A 19815-nucleotide genomic window follows, 5' to 3' on the forward strand; every position below is an offset into this window, starting at 1 on the left:
AGAGAGAGAGAGAGACAGGGACAGAGACAGACAGGGGGATTGTATGACACTGTTTCTCCTGCCTGAACAACAGGTTGCCACTCTCACCAGACACTAATATTGTTAGTGATGATTACATAACAGCTAGTGGCTGTCCTCCCCACTTGCTATTATCTATTTTGCAAATGGGAAAGAAACCAAAAGATGGAGACAGGAGGAAAGATATGGCAGGGAGATGTAAAAAGATGTGTGTGTACACGTCCCAGCTCCTCAGAACGAATGTGATCCTCATGTACTACAAACCTGTACAAAGAAAAAAATTAAAAATCAGAAGAGCTAATTGCTTTGGTCTTTTCTAGATCACTTTTAATTATAATCATCTTTCCAACAGCCCTGATGACATCCGGCTTCTCAAATGTGTAATCCTTTGTAATCTGAAATGCCAGAAACTCACAAATACTAGATACAAATGCTGGTGTCAGTGAGCGCCTTTTGCCTGCAAAACTAATTTGCTTCCTTAAGGTCAAAAACTTAGCGAATTCTATTGACTCTTTACTGTGTGGACCGAGAAGGCAAAGATCCTGCGGGAAAGTGTTCCAAAGACACTGATTCTATGGTAGAGTTAGATTTCTGTGACTCTAGTGACATTAGCTAATCAATTCCACTTTTCTACGCAGCATGCATTTTTAATATTTGACACATTTTCCTTGGAATTGAAGATAGAGAGTTTTTTATTGAATATGAAGCACAGAAGAGCTGTTTCTCTGTGGAATAGCCAGAACCTCAAAAGGGGAAAATGATCGCGATAGGCATTTGGCGCTGAGAGAAACCAACTGTCCACATGACCAGTCTTGCCAGCTGCCCACAGGCAGCACAGCCACCCCAAAACGCGGCTCCCTCCTGCTATCTATTTTTATCTAATTTGCATGAATTCACTGAAAAAATCACTTCTCTCTGCAGTTTTTCTTGAGTGACTCCGACGAGGCTGTCCTTCCAGTTGCCAATGCATCAAACGCAAATTTTTCCGCCTCGCCTAACCAGGCAGCGATTCTCCGCGCACAGAATTTATTTTTCCTCCCGGTAAGAAGTCCGCTCTCATTATTGTTTTGTTGTTTTCCAGTGTGCTGTCAACAACCTTCCGACAGAGGGGCAGTTCCGTACTAGACTTTTCTGTTCCCATGTCAACCCCTGAGTAGGGCCTGAGTGTATAAATGTCAGCTGTGGTTAGAAGTCCCGGTCCCCTGGGACGCCCAGTCCTGCGCCTGCAAGCTCAGGGTGTTATTTTGATGTTCTCACCACCAGGGCTGGTGTGCGTTCTCTGAGAGGCACTATACTTCTAGCCTGTGTGCTGTTGTGTATACCCAGTGAAACGACCCCGGAGTGTCTGGGCATCTTGGTTATAGATTTTGCTTATTGTTTCCGAGGATGCAATTATCCCCCGACCACCGTGATAATGTGGTATGGTCTCTTTCCATGCCTCTGGGGGCTCTGTCCTCGGGCGTTCTTGTTAACTGACTCAGTGCAATTAGTGGAACAGCAGGCCTTGACTGGAATTCCTAAACTTCTAACACATCAGCCTTCTTACTGAAAAAAAGTTAAATTAGCTACCTACTGCTTAAGCGTGTCTTGTCCTTTTTTCATGAATTGTTTGTGGAAAGAAAAGTAATTTAATCCCCCTCTTTTCATTTTCTGAAGAATCATTTAAAAGTAGCATAGATTATTCCTATTTAATTTGTGTTAAGATTTAGTGTGAACTGGGCCGGGGATATAGCTCAGCGATGTAAGTGCCTGCCTGGCAAGTACAAGGTCTTGAGTTCGACCCCCTGTAAAATACACACACACACACACACACACACACACACACACACAGATTTAGTGTAAACTATTTGGGAGACCTATGTAAGTATTTTGGTATGCATACTTTCAAAGATTTCTACCAATTTTTCTAACTTAATTAGCTATAATAGTAGATTCTTTACCTATTCTTCTTTCAGGGCTTTGCTCTCTTGATATTTTGCTTTTATCCTTTTTCTCTTCACATCATCATTTTAGTTTCCTAAGAAGCTCACGGCTCTATGTACAGATAGCAGAGGCCTCTGGTATTCTCACGAGAAGGATTCTCGCAGCTCCTGAGTGAGGTGCTCATGGTCCCATAGCCATGTCCCCAGGGCTCGGGACGAAAGAGACCATAGGCTTCATGCCTTATCCCAGGAGTCCTCGTTCTCAAGTTAAGTGTTATCATGAGTCCTCGTGAGGATGAGACTTCAACTTTTCTAACTAAGTTGTATGGAAAGTAAGAGGTAGGATTCATCAGAAGGGCTTAACCACTGTAATCTCCCTGGGAGAAAGCTGTGCTTCCCCTCTGCGGGAGGGAAAGTTGCTGCTTTGGTCATGTGGTTTGTGTCCTCCTCCTCCTATGCCAAGGACATCAGCCAGGGCATGATGTGCTCCTAGGCAGTGGAGCCTAGAGCGACCAATTCTCATGGCATTCTCATACCAATTTACATTTTAAAAGTTTGTGCTTTGCTTAGGTAAGGAGGTATAGCTGGGAAGAATTCAGAAAGAAAAAATCTCTCCGTCCATTATGTTTGAGTAGAATCACTCACCACACTTGGAATCACTAAAATCATGAGGGCAGCACTACAAATCTTATTGAGCTAAGTCAGTGTATTATAATTCAAGCAATTAAAAATCTAAGAGGAACAAAGGCAGAATTTATTCACTCTTATTAGAATCTGGTAAAAAAAATGTACACAAAAAGCTTAAAATGTAGGTAGGATGAGCACACAGGCCGCCCTCACCCAGTCATGGATCCGCAGGAGGAGATTCTGCTCAGCTGATCCAGGAGGCTCCCGGCTGGCGAGCTCCCACAGCCTGGAAACTGCATGGTGGCCTCAGACCTGCCGGAGCTCTCCAGGAACCTAGCGGCGCCGCACTTCTCCTTGACGGAACAGAGGGTGTGTGTGTGTGCGTGTGTGTGCGTGCGTGCATATGTGTGGAGCGTGTGTGTGCACGCTACATGTGTCCACACCACTCCGGCCCTCTGTTACAACATGCCTCGTGCTGGCAAGGGAGCAGTGTCCCACTCATGGCCGACAGTGGCATAAAGTCACATGACCTTTCTCAGTGCTCATGCCAGAAAAGCGTAAATGCAGGAGTGTTTACCCTGCAAGCTTACTCCCAGAAATTACTCTTCAACACATGAATCTTTACCCATCGGAGTATTTGTCCAAGTGTGCATATAACAACGAACAGGAAAAAAGAAAGGTGAAGGTTAGAAAAAGCAATTTTGCAATTAGTTATAAGCACATAATAAATTTATACCCAGCATTTACAACACAGAAATATTTAATATTATGTGTACTCATGATAAATTATTAATTAAAAAGTATCATTTAAAATCATTCCAGAGCATGACCATAATTTTCTAAAATAGCCTCATGCTAATAATGAGTAGCAAAAACTTCTGGAAACACATGGAGATCTAGTGGTATTAGCTCAATGTGGATCTCAGGGATTATCAGCGAACCGTATTTTCATGCATTAAAAGGTTATATTAAAATATCAAACCATAAAGATGAGCTCTTCCTACTGAAGCAGGCATTTTATAGGCATGGTATCATTTCATCCAATAGACTACTCTGTCATGTAGATATTATCTGGAATTCTGATATTGCCAATGAGGAAACTGAGGCCCAGATAAACTTTAGTAAATTACTCAACGTAACAGCAATAATTACTTGTGATAAAACCCAAGTTGATTTTATCAGTTACACCAGAAGTAGTAAAAATGACTAGTAATCTGGTTTAGCAGTCAGTTCGGTGGCTCACTTAGCCCACTGCCAACCTGTGATCACCTGCTCTTCCACCTGGTATGCTGAATTATGTAGTAGAGAATCCTGGTCTTCAGGGACCCCACCTCCTTGCCCCATTCCAGCTCTTCCCAACACCTCTTTGTGGGGCTGGGGAGATAGCTCAGTGGTCTAAGCACCTGCCTCGCAAGCACAAGCACTTGGGTTCAATCCCCAGTATCGGATGTCATGCTGGTTACTGAAACTGGACATTGTGGCGCACACCTGTAATCCCAGTGCTGGGGAGGCTGAGACAGGAGAATCGATATAAGTCTCAACTGCATAGTGAGACTCTATATCTAATTAATTAATTGATTAAAACACCCCTTTTGGTGGACCACAGGTTTCAATCTACCTTTTAATACCAAACCCTCTCTGCAGATCCTCTAAGCATTCTGGAAAGGCCACTTGATAGAAAATGGACTAAAAAAATGCTTGTCACTGACATACAAGATTTGATCAAAAAGTAAAGTAAGGTATATGTTCAAATAAAAAATGATTATAGAGAGAGACTCATTGCCCTTAACCCCCGCAAAACACTTCACTCGCTTTGAACACACTCGTCCCGTAGTTCTTGCCACTTTCTGAAGCAATTCTGAAGTCCTCTTTTGTACACTGTTGCATCTCTATTTCTGTCGTCAAGGCTGCTTGGAGGTTCTGAATCTGTTCCAGTGTTTACTTCATGTGGGCATTTTCACTTTGGAAAAGGCTGAGAAGTCTCAGTGCCAGATCGGCAGGATAAAGTGGATAAGACAAACTGCAGTGTTCTTACCATGCTGGCTTTCTGTAGAATGCCACTCAGCAGCAGCACTGAGTGTGTGTGTGTGTGTGTGTGTGTGTGTGTGTGTGTGTGTATTAAATATGCAACGCAGCATGGCAGAGGGGCATCACAGAGGAGAAACAGTTCATGGCAGAGCAGGCAGAAAGCTGCAAGCTGCAGCAGCACTAGTAGTAGCAAGCCTGCTTTCCCTCCCTCCCTTTACAGTTCATCCAGGCCCTAAGCCTGCTGATGGGCTCCACCCTCGCCCAGGGAAGGACTTCCATTATCCACACCAAGAACTAAGCAAAAACAATTAGTGGAGGAATCCACACATCCCTAATCCCAGTATCATACCCTTAATCTACATTCGAATACCTTAGATCCAGTCTCCAAAAAGCTCCACCTATGAGCACATGAGGTTTGGGTAGGACATCTAGGTATCAGCCATAACACCACGGAAAGCCACTGGCGAAAGTGGACTTCCAGAGATGCTTCAGAAAGTGGCAAGAAAGATGAAATGTGGGTGCTCAAAGTGAGGGGGATTCATGGCAGTGAGTCTTTAGCTGTAACAAAATATTTTAAATGTTTATCATCTATCTGACAACCTATTGTATATATATTTATCGATGTTCCCAAAATACCAAACTTTGCCAAAAGTCTAAGAATGAATGTTAACTTCTGAAATGTAAGGGATGTCTTACAGGCATTGACACACAGGGGAATCTTTGCAATTGGATCCCAGCTCCCAGCTTCCCCAGAGCTCATATACAGGCCTTGACACATGTGTCCATTCAGGAAAGTGTTTCTTTATTCTCCTTTCTCTTTCCTTATCCTGCTGCACTAGTTGATAATGTTTAGTAGCATAGCCTTTTAGAAGTACATTGTTCATAAGCAGAACTGTTGTAAAAACTGAAACTTTCAAGGAGCCCCAGTTTGAAATAGTAACAGTCCAATCTGTACAGCTTCGCATGTTCCAGCCCAGGGACTGTGTTCTACAGTATTCAGCCACCCTGAGACTCCTCTGAGGTGGGTGTTCTCATCACCCCCACCCTGAGTGACATGAGACAGATATAGGGTTGCCTTAATTGTTTAAACAAGGTGCTTTGGAAGATGGAACAGGACAAGGCATCAGTGAGCGCCCAGCCACAGCCAGATCCCGTGGTGAGTGCCAGCTTCTGCAAGTCCCTTTGAGGATCATTCTAACTACTAGGGGGCCACTACCAGGTTACCAAATCAGTTTCTCACCCTCGTTGTGACCAGCTTCTATTTTCACTTTATTTTACTTAATTTCCAATCTGTTATGGACTAATACATTTGCAAAATGAAAAGACAGATTTCTAGGACAACAAAGACAACACCAAGCAAGCCGTCTTGTATGGGTGTTAGCAGAAAGAAGCACACCCAGTCAAGGTGCTGTCTCCATTCCCACAAGCACCTCCCAGGACAGTTGCATGATTTGCCAGGCCGATTTGAGTGCACACTCTAGCTCTAGCTACCTGTGAAAAGCCCCACATGTCACCACAAGAGACTTCGGGAGACTTCTGGACTTAAGCCATGAGAGGAAGTGCCTTGGCTTTCTTATGCTTTGAACAGAGTCATCTACAATAATTTATATCCTCTTAATGAATTAAAGCTGGGCGTGGTGGCGCATGCCTATAATCCCAGTACTGGAGGCTGAGGCAAGAGGATATGAAGAGTTCGAGACCAGCCCGGGCTACACAGTGAGCTGAAGCCAGTCTGAGCTACATAGCAAGACCCTGTCTAAAAAAAAAAAAAAAAAAAAAAAAAAAAAAAAAAAAAAAAAAAAAAAAAAAAAAAAAAAATTGAAGAATTGAATGGTCAAAAAAGATTTCCTGTGATATAATTTTTAAGTCCATCAGTGTATACGGGTTTATACCATTTTTGTTTTCAAGACATAAATGGCATTTGTTTACAGTATCTTTCACATAGGTTGCTTTAAAAATTGTTTCTGTATAATATTTGACGATGTGCATGCTTATTTTTGTTTATCATTGCCAGGCTTGTTCAGAAAGCTGTAGAGTAAGTAATTCCTGGGACTCCATGACATTTAGGTATTCACCTCTGGATCAGAGGACAGGAATGGACATCCACTTTCACAGCCAGTTTATAAGCTGACCCCATAGACTTCCTGGTGGTCTTCAGTTACTTGTGTCACCATTTCTCAGAAGAGAGCCTAAGTATCTGTCCTGTGTCCCTGTCCCAGTACTTCATATACAGCTGCATTTTGGGGCTAATCTCCTGCTCCGTGTTCCTGAGGGTGAATTACGAGCTGAAGATGCTGATCATGCTGGTGGCCTTGGTGAGCTACAACACCATCCTGCTGCACACCCACTCCCATGTCCTGGATGACTACAGCCAGGTCCTGTTCGAAAGGTAAACTGCTTCCTCCACCTGCCCCCTGCTTTCAGCTCTCTGAGGAATGTGGAGAGCAGGGTGGGTTGAATGCAAATTAGCACTGCTGTTGTCATTGATAATCGGGGTGAGGCTTTCTTTCAAAGGACAGGAAGATGGTGAGTGGTTTTGTTATTACTTGCAGTGTGTGTCATCAAATATACTTAAAAGATATGAAGTGGTTTAGAGAGAAAAATTGCACTGTAATCTGAGCTGTATTGATAGGAGCAGCCCCAAGTCCTCAGCCCTGTTGACAGTTCGGAGGGAAGAATTTTGCTTGGGCAGTTGTCCTGTGCTTGGTAGGGTGTTAATGACTTCTCTGGCCTCTGCCATGCACTGGAAGCTAATCACAGTCCCTTTCCCCCCTACTCACAGCATCCAAAAATGTCCCCAGAAATCACCAAATGTCCCCAGGAACGAAAAATAGATCTCAGTTCAGAACAAAAATACCGGGAGGAAAAATGAGTAGTTTTCATGCTATTTCTTAGAGATTTCCTAAAATACTGTAGTACGGTGGAGAATGGTAGGCCCTAGAAATTCTCTGGTACAAAGGGAACCTGACACCAAGAAAGGTAAGACTGCATCCACTCTCCCACCTGTAGGATAAGTTGGGCAAGCAGGTCTTGTAGGGCCCGCTGAAGTACACGGAAGTTTCCTGTTGTCAGGTCCCTCTCCTGAACTTACACTGGATACTGTAGTCCCTGCTTGAGGAAAATCATTTTAATCATTTTAATGGCCTCTGTTTCACATTCCAGTAGCAAAATCCTTTCTATCAAGTCCGTTTAGTGGCCCTCAGGCATGAGTATATTTTCGGAGAGTGTCTTGCCTTCTCCTCTGTGCTAGTCCCCTGTTTGTTTGGATATACACTAATGAATGCCTTAAATATTTGCATAGAATTGCTGCTTCAGAAAAATAGGTTGTGCCTCGGGTACCAACCGCTCACTGGTGTCCAGAAGGTGTCGGGCACCACACTGCCTGGCCGAAAGCATTTCTCGCCAACCCGAGCACGTTCAGAGACGCAGTGACAGCACACGCTCTTCACCCAATTTAGTTTCCTCGTCCTCCACAGTGGGAAACTCTGATCTGTCATCAAACTGAAGGCACTGGAGTTGTAAAAGTGCATAACTGTATTAAGAAAATTTTATGATTCCAGAGCCGAGTTGAGAATGTAAGCAGAAGTTAATTTTCCTATAAATTCTTAAAATCCCCAACCAGAAGCACCGTATCCAGAAAGCCTGTGTGTCACGTTCCTGAATAAATGTGGCGTTGCCGATGCTCACACGCAGCTGGTGACGCTGTTTAATGTCTCTTTATTAAATTTAAAGTGATGGAACGTGTTACACATCCAAAGCAAAAGAAGAGATGAGATTAGCAAGTTTTTGGTACAGGAAAGATGACACCTGGGGCCCAAACAAGGCCCATTAAGGAGCCATAATTCCTGGGCAGAACCCCAGAGGCAGTGGAGTAGGAGAAAAAGGAGAATTTGACTTCCAGAGCACTTTGCTTTGCTCCTGCTGGGCGCTTGCTCTCTCGCTCTGGCTCTTAATGACCTGCACTGGAGGGAAGGCTGACAAGGGAAGCTCAGGCATCAGCCCTCACTCCAGCCCTGAAGCCAGCAGCACTCTCTTTGTGAAGAAGACGGTGTCTCCCAGGTCCCAGTCTCCACCCAAAGCCTCTGCCACTTCCTGCATCTGTCCCTGTATGGACTGGGCATAAGAAGAAGATGGCGTTGACACTCAGGGTGAAAGTTTTAACTTTTTATATTTATTGCACTATCAGACATAACATCATTAATCCCCCTCAGATTCTTTTCCCTTGCTTCAGGCATGCTTACGCCATCATTCTTGCCACTTTCTGAAGCAGTTCTAAAGTATCCCGTTTCCCAGATGTCTTTAGTTGTGCTGTCCTGGCTGAACCAAGGTCCTGAACTAATCCAAAATGTTCACCTCTCATGCTCATGTTTTTTCTCGTGGTCATTTTGACTTAGGGGAAGAGCGAGGAGGTCTGTGTTACCAGATCCTGTCACTCAGGTGGGTGAGGACACACCCCTATGTTTTTATAAGCCTCATTTTGTGTTGCGGGGTGCTTAGGAACTGCGTGTTCCACTGCAGTGACTGTTTTCCGTTGTGTCCTGTAAAGGCACTTACGTAAAAAGGACTCTCAGAACTGCTTCAAAAAAATGGCAAGAATATTGAAAGCGAGGGCAAGAATTTTGAAGGTGATTCACGGGAAAATGTCTCTTGCTGTAATTTCATTTCAGTTTAAGCTCTAACCGTGTATCTTCGTCATACCCTGTGGAGCTCCCAGGCACACTCCTCAGTGGGAAGAGGTATTCTAACGTGATGGCGGGGATGGCGGAGGTGTAGGTGCCTCGACATTCACACCTTTCCTCTAATGTCAGCTGAAGGTGACCCTGAGGGAAAAACCAAGGTGGGCAGAGTGAGTGCCCTGACTTCCCCAGCCTCACGGCCTATTGGATGCCACTGTGACCCATGCCAGATACACAACCAAAGGTGCATTCCTTACTCATTTCACTAAATCCTAAAGCAAACGATGCCCTCCCGGGAGGCAACGGCCCTCAGGGTGGCCAGGGAGGGCCTCCTCTCTGATGGGCCCATCTGTCCCTGCTTTTCACTCACAGATTGTATCTTCGCTCCCTGCTCACCCCTGTGATCCTGCGTCTTTCTCTGGTCTCCTCCCTGGGTCCCATGCTTGGCCCTGACAGGCATTCGCCTTGCTGCCTCTGGACTTCCTCTGTTGAGCACTCTCGGTAGCCTACTTTGGCTTCTGGCTCTCACCCCAGGTGTGCCTAAGGTTGAGCAGCTCCTGTCTTGTTAGCACCACCCTAGAAGTATGGAAGTTGTACACCCAAGAATGGGACATAGCCTTTCTGGTTTGTTAGCCCTGTTCTGTGATGCATATATGCCAAAAACTTTAACATCTGCAGGTGAGTTAAGCAAAATAGAAGACCCAAACCAAGTGGCACTGCTGTATCAACAATGCCTACAAAGGTGCCTTGTATTATTCAATACATAATAATGGTGTTGACTGAATAAAAAAAGAATGTACTCCAAAATGAGCTTAAGAACCTAAATATGGCCAGAATGAAACCTCTTTGCTCAGCTCTTTCTCTGAAGGCAGTATATATCTTTCGCTCCATGAGGCTGTGTCTCTTCAGTGTCTACATAAATTTTTGTTTATATCATTAATAAAAGAAAGTTGGAGAGGACATCTCTACTTAAAGTCAGTGCTCTCAGCAACTGAATATACATTTGGACCTTGCAATTGTCCTGTATGAATTCAGATGACCCCCATGACAGGGATCTGTTCTGAGTCAATCTGATGCTGAACACGGACAGACCAGCAGGGTAGTGTAGACCGCTGCCAATAGAGTAATCAAAGAAAACAGGAAAAGTGTACTCTAAAAAAAATACCCAATCAATGAATGATTCAGAAAATAGCATCAAATGTACATTTATAGATTTTTGAATGTGGGAAGCAGACTCCTAGGGTTCAGAAAAGATGTTTTTTAGAGAATGTACCATTAAAAATCCATCACACCACAGGCCTGCAGCATCCCAGCGCACAGCATGAGCTGTCCTTACGTGGCGCTGCTAGGTCACCTCACGGCGCGGAGCCTCAGAGCTTTCTTGTGTCAAGAGCAAGATGTTTCCTAACTCCTCAGCTTTTATAGCAATTCTCCATGTCATCCACGGCCACAAGAAGTTTCATGATTCCATCAGTCTTGGTCCCCTTTCCGAGTTGGGACACTTCTCCCCAAGTGCTTAGCCAGAACTGAAGGTGCTGAGTGCTTTTTGAGGTGACAATGACATTAATGACCGCTGATGCTGCTGGAAGTACTCAGTCTTGAAATTATGCTCCCTTCCCCTAGCCTAGGCTGGCTGCAGATGGTAAGATATTGTCAGATTGTCTTATGTTTCTTTTCTTGAAGAAGTGGAAAGTGTCAAGGTCGGGGTGTTATCATTTCATATAGACTCAGTCATGAGGTAAACTAACCTGAAAGTTACACCTGAACCTTTCGTTCAAAGGAGGCCAGGGGCTGGGGAGACAGCTCAGTGGAAGAAGCACTTGCTTGGCAAGCACAAGGCCCTGAGTTCAATCCCCAATTCCAAAAAAAAAAAAGAAAAGAAAACCAAAGAAGGACAAAACGATGGAACCTCTTACACAGGAGCTAACTAGAAGCCTTGTAGACTACCCAGTATATATTAGAACACTAGCTGAATAGAAATGGAGGGCAGCGCATAAATTGAACACTTAAGCGTCTGTCACATTCAGTGCTGAGCGTCACCCCCAAGCTGGGACTACAGCTGGAAGACACGGCCACCTGGTCTCACCTTCCTACCTCATCAGTCCCCCAGTCCAGGAAAACAATAGAGAAGCCCAAGCTCTCACTATGTGTGGGTGAAGCTCTCTAAGATAGAACTATCCTTCTTTCTGTGCCTTATCTGTATGTCTCAGAAATCCCGGGGGCTTGATGTGTTGTGTCTGGTTTGGGGCCATGGGTGATGAAGGCCACAGTAGTCTTGGGGAGCTATGGTTCTGTCATACACAGAAGATGGGGGAGACTGTAGTTCTACCCTTTTGTTCATGCCTGAGGGAGTCCACAAGCACCCAGAATCTCTTTAAGAACAACCTTTTTTTGTTTGTTTTTGTTTCTTTGTTTTTGGGGGGGAACCCGGGATTGAACTCAGGCCCTTGTGCTTGCCAGGGAAGTGCTTATTCTACTGAGCTATCTCCCCAGCCCCCAAGAACATCCTTTTAAAAGTTAAAACTATATCCAAATATAGTTTTTATCCAAATATAATGTTCAGCCCCCATAATGTATTCAAATTACTACTGAAAAAATCAAAATTACTTTTAAATTTAATAACTCAGCTTCCACACTCTCCCGCCCCTTTTCCCCAAATAAGGAGCACACATTTCTCTTTGTGTGGTGCCCGCCTGAGGGAAGTGGGAAGGGAGGAGATCCCAGCTGCCTGACTCTGCAAGACAGCCTGACTACCCAGGCCTGCCCAGCTCCTTCCATAGAAAGCAGCCTGCGCTGATGGGCTTCTCTAACCAATGCAGAGTAAGGCCTTGCGATTTGGATTTGTCCTTTCTTTGGACAGCTGGCTTGGAGACTGGCTCTGTCTTGTTTTATTTGATCTAAGGATAGGAAGTGGGATTGTGCAAGCTTTCTTCGTGGTCTCTGCTGACCACATACTTGTGGTCTTCCTCTTCAAGCAGGGATGCTAACTCTGTGTTCAGACCCATGGCATTACTTCACATTAAAAATCTGTGTTCCCCACAAGGTGAACCCACAGCCGCATTATTTAGATGCACTGTGGGCTCCACCACGACTGCAAGCACCCGCTCTGCTGCCCCCTTGTGTCATCCCTCCTGACTAGCGAGTGCCCCGGGGGCTTGTCCTCAGAGTGCTCCTGTTCTTATTCCACTGGTCTAGTCAAAGCCCTGGAAGGTTTTGCTTGACATCTATGAGTAACACTCTGACAAAACATGAGACTTTGAGCCATCTGTCCCTCGATGGCACCAAGCCACCTTCTCTGGAAGTTTGCATAAGGTTCTGGTGACTCTGTGTCTAATCAGGGAGGAAAAAGTGTCTCGAAATCCCTTAGGGGAAATGAGCAATTTCTAAACCCATGCAGCTGTTTGTCCATTCATTCATTTTTCCAAGGTACTCCCCCTGGGCACCCTTGATTTAGAGTGTGGGAATCCTGCTGACCTGTTGTTCTCATGCGTCACGGCTGATTCAGGATGAGGAGGAGGAGCCAAGAGGAGACCTACTGGAGCCTGAGTGCCTGTCACTCAAATGCAAGGGAGCATCTCAGAGTGCTGACCAGTGCATCTCAGCAGTACCCTGCCCCTCCAGAGGGAAGACCTAGATGAGGTTACTCTGACAGAGCACAGGGACGTTCTATCTTTGCCTTGCCTTATTCACTTTGTCACCAACGTTTGCTTTCTGGGTGTTTTGCTGTCTGCTGTAATTAGCAACTCAGTCCCCAGCCTGTGCAGAGTAAATTACAGTGAGCAGATTCTTACCTGTGGCATCATTAAGTTGGACAAAACTTTTGCTTTTTGTATGAATTTGACTTCAAAGATTCCTGAGAATGCTGGCATCGCTGATTGGTGCAAACCCAGAGGTTTCCTAAGTTAATGGTGCAGCAAAAAGACAACCAAGAAGCAAAATGATGACAAGTCTATGAGCTGGCAGCTGGTGGGGCTTCTGCTCTTCACTGGCTTCTCCTTCATGAGGCCCGGGCCTGAGAAGGTCTGTGTAACCTCATCTAGTCTACTGTTCATGGCATACCAGAAACTGGGTTTCTTTGGGTATGTTTTAAAAATAAAAAATAAAAGTTCATCTTACGTGGGAAACTGACAGCTTTGGAAAGTAGGATTGCTTGTATTTCTGTGCCTGGGCTGTCTTCTTTCCTGAGAAGTGTGAAACTGTCAGCCTCTTTACCTCGCCTGAAGTGTTGGCCATTAGGGTGGTGACTGACTTACCAAGTAGCTCCTCCATCTCTTCCTTAGCATATTTTTCTCTTCTAGATTCTTAAAACATGAGGGTCAGAAAGATTGCTCCAAGGACAGCCTCAGGCACAAGGCAAGCTGCAAATTAATGTGCGGCCACAGGCATCTTTAAGGGTCTGAGTCCCCAGAGCCTAATTTCTAGATAGAAAGAAAGCGTATTTGGTCACATTTCAACTACTGTTGTTATCATGTTAGAAATCTTAGAGTGAAAAACTTCCTGTATTGGCTGGATCTTTTGCACTTCCTGAATCAGTCATGGTATCTCCTTAATGTGGGGATACAAAGTGGATTTGGCCCTGCAAATGAATGAGTGTGAGTGTGTACATGTATATGTGTGTGTGAACAGCTGGCTATTGTTTTTATATAAATGGCCAACCCATCTGGTGTGTTGAATTGTGTACCCCAAATGATAATGTGATGAAGTTTTAATCCCTAGCTCCCTAAAATGTTACCTGATTTGGACGTAAGATAGGTGCAGATGCTGTATGGCTGGTTAAGACGAGGTCACCTGTAGGAAGGTGAGCCCTGAACCAGCATCATGCTGTGCTTAGAAGATTACAGCCCGTGAAGACCAGTCACACAGCGAGGGCCCCGGGACAGTGCAAGAAGAGGTCATGCAACTCAGCAACAAGCCTAGGATGCAATACCAGAGATCCCCAGCAAGCCGCCAAGGGATGCCAGATATTCCTGGAAGCCGGGACAAGGCAAAGATTCCTGGAAAGCTGCAGAAGTAATGTGTGCTGGCACCATTGGGCACCTTGATACCAGACTTCCCATCTTTAAGTCTGTGGAACAAGACCTTTCTGTTTTTGTAAACCACTCTGTTTGGGTTACCATGGTATAGGAGCCCCCAGGAACTAGTGCAGTGATCGATACAGTGGCCAAGACTCTGCCAGGAAGAGACCCTAAGATCCCATGCCATCGCCTGGATTCTTTTCCACTTTCCCCTCCACCTCCACCCACCTCTCCCACCTTAACACAAACACATACAGCCCAAAACCGGACCATGAGATGCCCAGCAGCCCCGATGGGAGACAGCCACTGGTGTACGTTGGCAGTTCTTTTTACTCACTAGATGAACGAAGTACTCAAGAAGTGTCATTAAAATCTAAGAGGCAATATGAAGTCCTTGCAACTGCACAGAGAATTTCAGAAAAAGCGCCTGTGTCTCACGACACAGCTGTGTCCTGCAGGCCGGTGTGCTGTGCTATTTCTGGGGTCCATGTAGGTTGGCACTTTCTCATCTCCCCAGACCAGCAAGGAGAGCTTTATCTTGGTTCTTCTGTATCCCCATCTTCTTCCATATCCCTATTGTGCCTTGTCACTATGTTAAGTAAAATACAAGACTTGGAAGACCGGTGGAGTAGAGTGTTAGCCCACCGAAGCCTTCCTTAGTTTGTGTGTTAATGTTAGGAGTCCCCAAGAAGGATTTCCTTCAACAAGTTCCTTGTATGCATTTTCTGTGTGTTAACCAGAAACCCATCACATCCTGAATTGCGTAAGAGGTCTCTTCCAGTCTGGCTTTGTACATTTGGGATGCTGGCCCCTTACCAGCGAGTGCAAAGAGTTGCTGAGTTCTCATTCGCTACGCTCACGGAGCTGGCGCACCACCTCGCCTGGCATTCAGTTTTGACTCTTAGTTGGGGTGTCCGAGCTTCTTTCTTTTGGCCCTTAGAACTGGAGTGTTAGCATCCTATTTGTCAAGCTAGAAAAAATGAAAAGCTCAGCCTGCACCATCCTCTTGGGATGCTGGATGTGTTGTGTTGCTTTAACCAACTAGTGTGTAAAGTGATTGTGCGGTCAGTGTGGACAAAAGTGAACTTAAAGCTCGCTGAAGTCAGCATTGTTTTTGTACACGTGCTTCTCTCGGTCACTGCAACTGTGCCGTTAGACATGGCACCACGGGCCCAGAGAAGAACAGCTAGGTTTTACAAGATTGGGCCAAAGCACTTGTGTTTCCTTGTCCCGCTTTTCCCTTGTATTTGGGTCCTTAATTCTGTCAGTGAAATTTGCTAAGGTTCATTACCTTATGCTTTTATCTGGCTCCTAGCCCCATTCCCTTCTCTTATAATCCCACAATTAACACTAAAAATCATGAGTGCTACTCTCAGAGAGCTTCCTATGTACCAGATTAGACAGACAGACAGACAGACAGACAGACAGACAGACAGACAGACAGACAGACAGACAGACAGACAGAGCTGGCATGAACTGTGCAAGCAGGTTCGGCAGGCAGGCAAGGAGGTGCTGCTCCCTCCTGTGACTGGTGAGGCGCATCTGCTCAGGAGGGCTCACCCAGTGTCTCGCAGCTCAAGTTCAAACCTGGGTCTCTGACTCCAAAGCCTTCTGAGCCCCTGAGCTCTACACCACATCCTCTTACTGTGTCATCTGCCCTTGGGCCCTGCCTGGTGAAAACAGAAAATCACAAAGTAAGGACAGCACACTGCATAAAGCGACAGTTTGGTCCCTGTGCTAGTGCCCTATGCTTGACCCTACACTGCATCTGATGCTCTGTGGTATATGGAGCAGTAGACCCATGCGAGCGAGCTCCTCTGCTCCACGTCTCCTGTGTGTCGTGTGTGGGAAGCAACCACCTGGCAGGGAATGCAGACCCCGCCCCACCCTAGAATGCCTGTAGACGTCTTCCTGTGTTGGTCTCCACTGCCCATAAGGTTGTGGTGAGAAGGGTGAGCCGTGCCCAGCCTGGCCAGACCTGAGCACACTCAGTCCCTGACGGTCACTGGCCCTGAGAACAGGCAGGCCCAGTGCACTTTCCATCCCTGTTATGCAAAATCACCTGAAAGCTCAGGAGCAGCACAGGTTGGAAAGAAGGGAAAACACACAGGAAGACATATATTTAGTTATACTGAATATATACTGATCCCAAAAGAATAAACCAAATGCCATTCATCCTTTATCAGTTTTATATTGATCATAGCTTAATATACAGTAGGAAGTCTGGGTTGATTTAAAGTCTTCTATTACTGCCTTCTCAAAATAAATTGTTTTTGCTTATGGACAAGCTTGGCTTAGAGATATATGTGAAATAAGTGTTTCACTGGGCTACAACTTACCTATGCATTAGAGATTCTGAAGCTTGTCACTACTTGAATTCTAAGTCTTGTGCATGTTGTCTGTCTGTCTGTCTGTCTGTCTGTCTGTCTGTCTACTGGTTGGTTGTTTTTTTTTTAATAGGCCAGGCATTTGGAAAGACCTGAAGACCATGGGCTCCGTGTCTCTCTCCATATTCTTCATCACACTGCTGGTCCTGGGCAGACAGGTAAGAAGTCTGTTTTCACAGCTCTGAGGTTCTGATGGAGAATGATGCCTTGCTGCTGTGTGGTGTGGTCAGCTCTGTCCAAACGAATGCTTCAAAGTCAAAAATCACCCTATCATTTAAGAGCAAAGTAGGTAGCGAGAAATACTAGATACTGAGGAAAGAGGTCCTTTTCTCTGCAAGGGGCAGACTCTGTGAATGCCAGGGACGTGAATGAAATCATTCCCTGATAATGCTAAAAGTACAATCCATAGGTTTTGTAGACCTACAGAAGGGTCCCCCATAGTTTCCAAACAGCTGATGTTATTTGAGAAAAGACCTATTGATGAGGATTTTCAGTGCATTTCAGAATGGATGGAGTGCTTCTTCTGCTTGGAAGTGGGCATGATATTTTTTATTCTGTTTTCAACCATTTCTACAAATATGCTCCTCTTTAGAAATGTATATATCATGACCAGATGAAATATTCCTGCTTCCAGTGATCCTGCTGCTTCTCTGAGTCTCCCAGCAGAGACCTCAGGCAGGATTTTAAGGGTCATTCTTTTCCTTCTGCAAGGTCACTCTTTCACAGACTACAAAACTCACCTGTTGCCGGGCTCCAGATGCCTCCACCATCATCTGTTTTAAGTCCTGTGATAAGAGGTGCAAAACACCACACTGAAGGTGGGGATGTAGCTCAGCAGCATAGGCGCCTGCCTGGCAAGGGCAAGGCCTTAAGTTCAAACACTATCTTGAAATAACCAACTTGGGAAATGTGTATTAAACTCTACTGCACTATTAATCACTTATACTAAGTCTATGACAAATATCTGAGAGGCACAGACTTTAGAGTTGGGGTCTGGCTTCCAGCTCTCACTGCGGAGATTGTGGTCACACAAAGTGCACATCCGTGGCTGGCTGCCCTGCCTCTGGGACTGTCCTCTCCTACCCACCCAGGCACGAGGAGCTGCGTCCTTCCTAGGAGCTGACTGGCTGGGCAGCTGTCTGGGCTGAGCTGCATGTTCAGAAGCAAAGCCCTGTAAGACCCCTTCTTTCCTATAGCAGCCCCTCCACGTGCCCCTGCCCCATCTTTAGCATTCCTCCTTCCCGTGCCTGTGACCTGCAGGTCTGACAACTTCCCTCATGCCTCTCTTCCTACTACTTTTCTGGCTTCTCCTACATCCTGCTTGTTTGTCTGCTTATCTCTCGCTACTGACCATTTTGCTACTCTGAGGCAAGGACAGGCGTGGCCTCCCTTGGGAAGCCCTACAATGGAGGCGGGAGGAGAATCCGGCTGCCCAGAGGAGCACAGCCCAGAAGTGGCTCCTCAGGACAGAGCCCTCCTCTGTGGGTCACCTGTTTTCTGAGTCAAGCCCCGATACTATGTCCCACAACCTCTCTGGTGGGAACCTTTGTATGACTTTGTAGCAACATGTTCTGCCAACCTGGAATCAAATTAAATTCCCCCGATGTCTTAGCTACATTTTACTCAAGGAAGGAAGGAAGGAAGGAAAGGTTTATTTAGCTCACAGTTACTAGAAGGTTCAGTCTACACTTCTCTGGCTCCAAGGCAAACAACAGCAGTTCACACGGCAAAAAACAATAAAGAGCAGAGGAGGAGCAGCAGCTGCGCCGTCCATCAAGCCTCTCTCTCCCTTCTGCACTGACTGGCGATTAAAGTGCCGCGGCTGCAAAGATGAAGCTTCTCCGAAGACTGGGACTTCTCCAGGGAAGCGGGGGCAGGGTGGCAGGAAGCCTTTCTCAATTCCTGGGCCCTGCCCACCTGCAGGGCTAGGCCCCCACGCTGAGAACTGCGGGGACTGATTCAGCCAAGTTGACACAATGTGTCAACTAACACACCCGACTTTATCACTCATGAAGATGACTAACATTTAGGGACACTACATAATTGTGCTTAAGGCCAGAGACTGACAATTGAGCTGGTACCCTTTAATTGATTTAAAATCAATCATCAAAAGAATCACATCCAAGTGGGGCACTAATTTAATCCAGTTGCCTCAGTCTTGCAAGGAGATGTTCCTTTCTTGTCGTTAGAACAGCAAAAGCAGTATGCGTGTGCAAAGCCTAGAAAAGTTAGTCCTCCCTGGAGGTGTAGTCACTCTTTGTGATCACTCGCAGTAGCTGGCTAGGGTTCACATTGTGGCAAGTGCCAGGGTGGCCCAGCAGGCCGGCCCTGCACCCAGCACCATTACGCAAATGATTTATTCAGGTCCCAAGTCTCCTGGGCCAGAGTGAGCTCTGACCCCTGAGACAACAGTGCATCTGTGAAGCCTTCCAAATGGCATGAATCTTACAAACAACTACCCTGAATTAGAAAGAAGGCTTTTTAGTACTATAAGCACTAATGACCTGTAGTCCAGGCATTGTATTTCCTGACCTGCTTATTAAATGACAGACTAGAGCTTTTGCAACTTACGTTCACCGTCATTCATCTTAGTGGCTTCCCTACCCAAAAACCATCTTTCCTTAAGTGGAAGCAGTGTGTTTGCTTCTTGAGCGAAGTTGGGTACTAAATGTTCCTTTCAGTAGCGGAGGAACTTGGACGGAAAGATACCCCATCTCTTGTACAAAACCTGCAGTTCTACTGATGCACTGGATTCAGGTCCGATGGAAGTGCAGCCAACCTGGATCCCTTGGAGAAGGGAGGAAGCCTGTGTCCCACCCAAGGACAAGAACAGCCTGTTCTGTGGAGGGCCAGGAGGACATCTCAGTTAGTTAGGTGGTACAGGGGATGGCCGTGGCACCCTTCTGCATCACCCTGTGCTGCGAGCACGCGTGAGCCGATGTCTCAAATAGGAAGCCAGAGCAGCCAAGGCTCACTCCACAACAGGGAGACCTCCAGCAGGGCCGCTTCCACCTGCTCAAGGCTCCACGCCACCCAGTGAGCCAACCTGTACCCAGGTCCCAATACATGAACTCTTCAGAGGACACATTTCAAACACAGCCAGCAGATGCCAGGGAGGTAGAGCAGTGGGCGCGGTACCCAG

The 19815-nt window shown here is 45.9% G+C and overlaps 1 protein-coding gene across 1 annotated transcript in view; it reads left to right on the top strand.

Moving 5' to 3' along the window:
• Nucleotides 1–19815, top strand: part of LOC101580939 (adenylate cyclase type 2) — a 200226-nt gene that overhangs the window by 150072 nt on the left and 30339 nt on the right. The window contains exons 14-16 of the mRNA XM_023706620.1: nt 940–1059; nt 6815–6984; nt 16747–16831. Of these exons, the coding sequence (XP_023562388.1) occupies nt 940–1059; nt 6815–6984; nt 16747–16831 (375 nt within the window). The remainder of the gene's footprint in view (nt 1–939; nt 1060–6814; nt 6985–16746; nt 16832–19815) is intronic.

Source organism: Octodon degus, unplaced genomic scaffold (genome assembly GCF_000260255.1).
Source record: "Octodon degus isolate 3935 unplaced genomic scaffold, OctDeg1.0 scaffold00008, whole genome shotgun sequence".
Classification (NCBI taxonomy): domain Eukaryota; kingdom Metazoa; phylum Chordata; class Mammalia; order Rodentia; family Octodontidae; genus Octodon; species Octodon degus.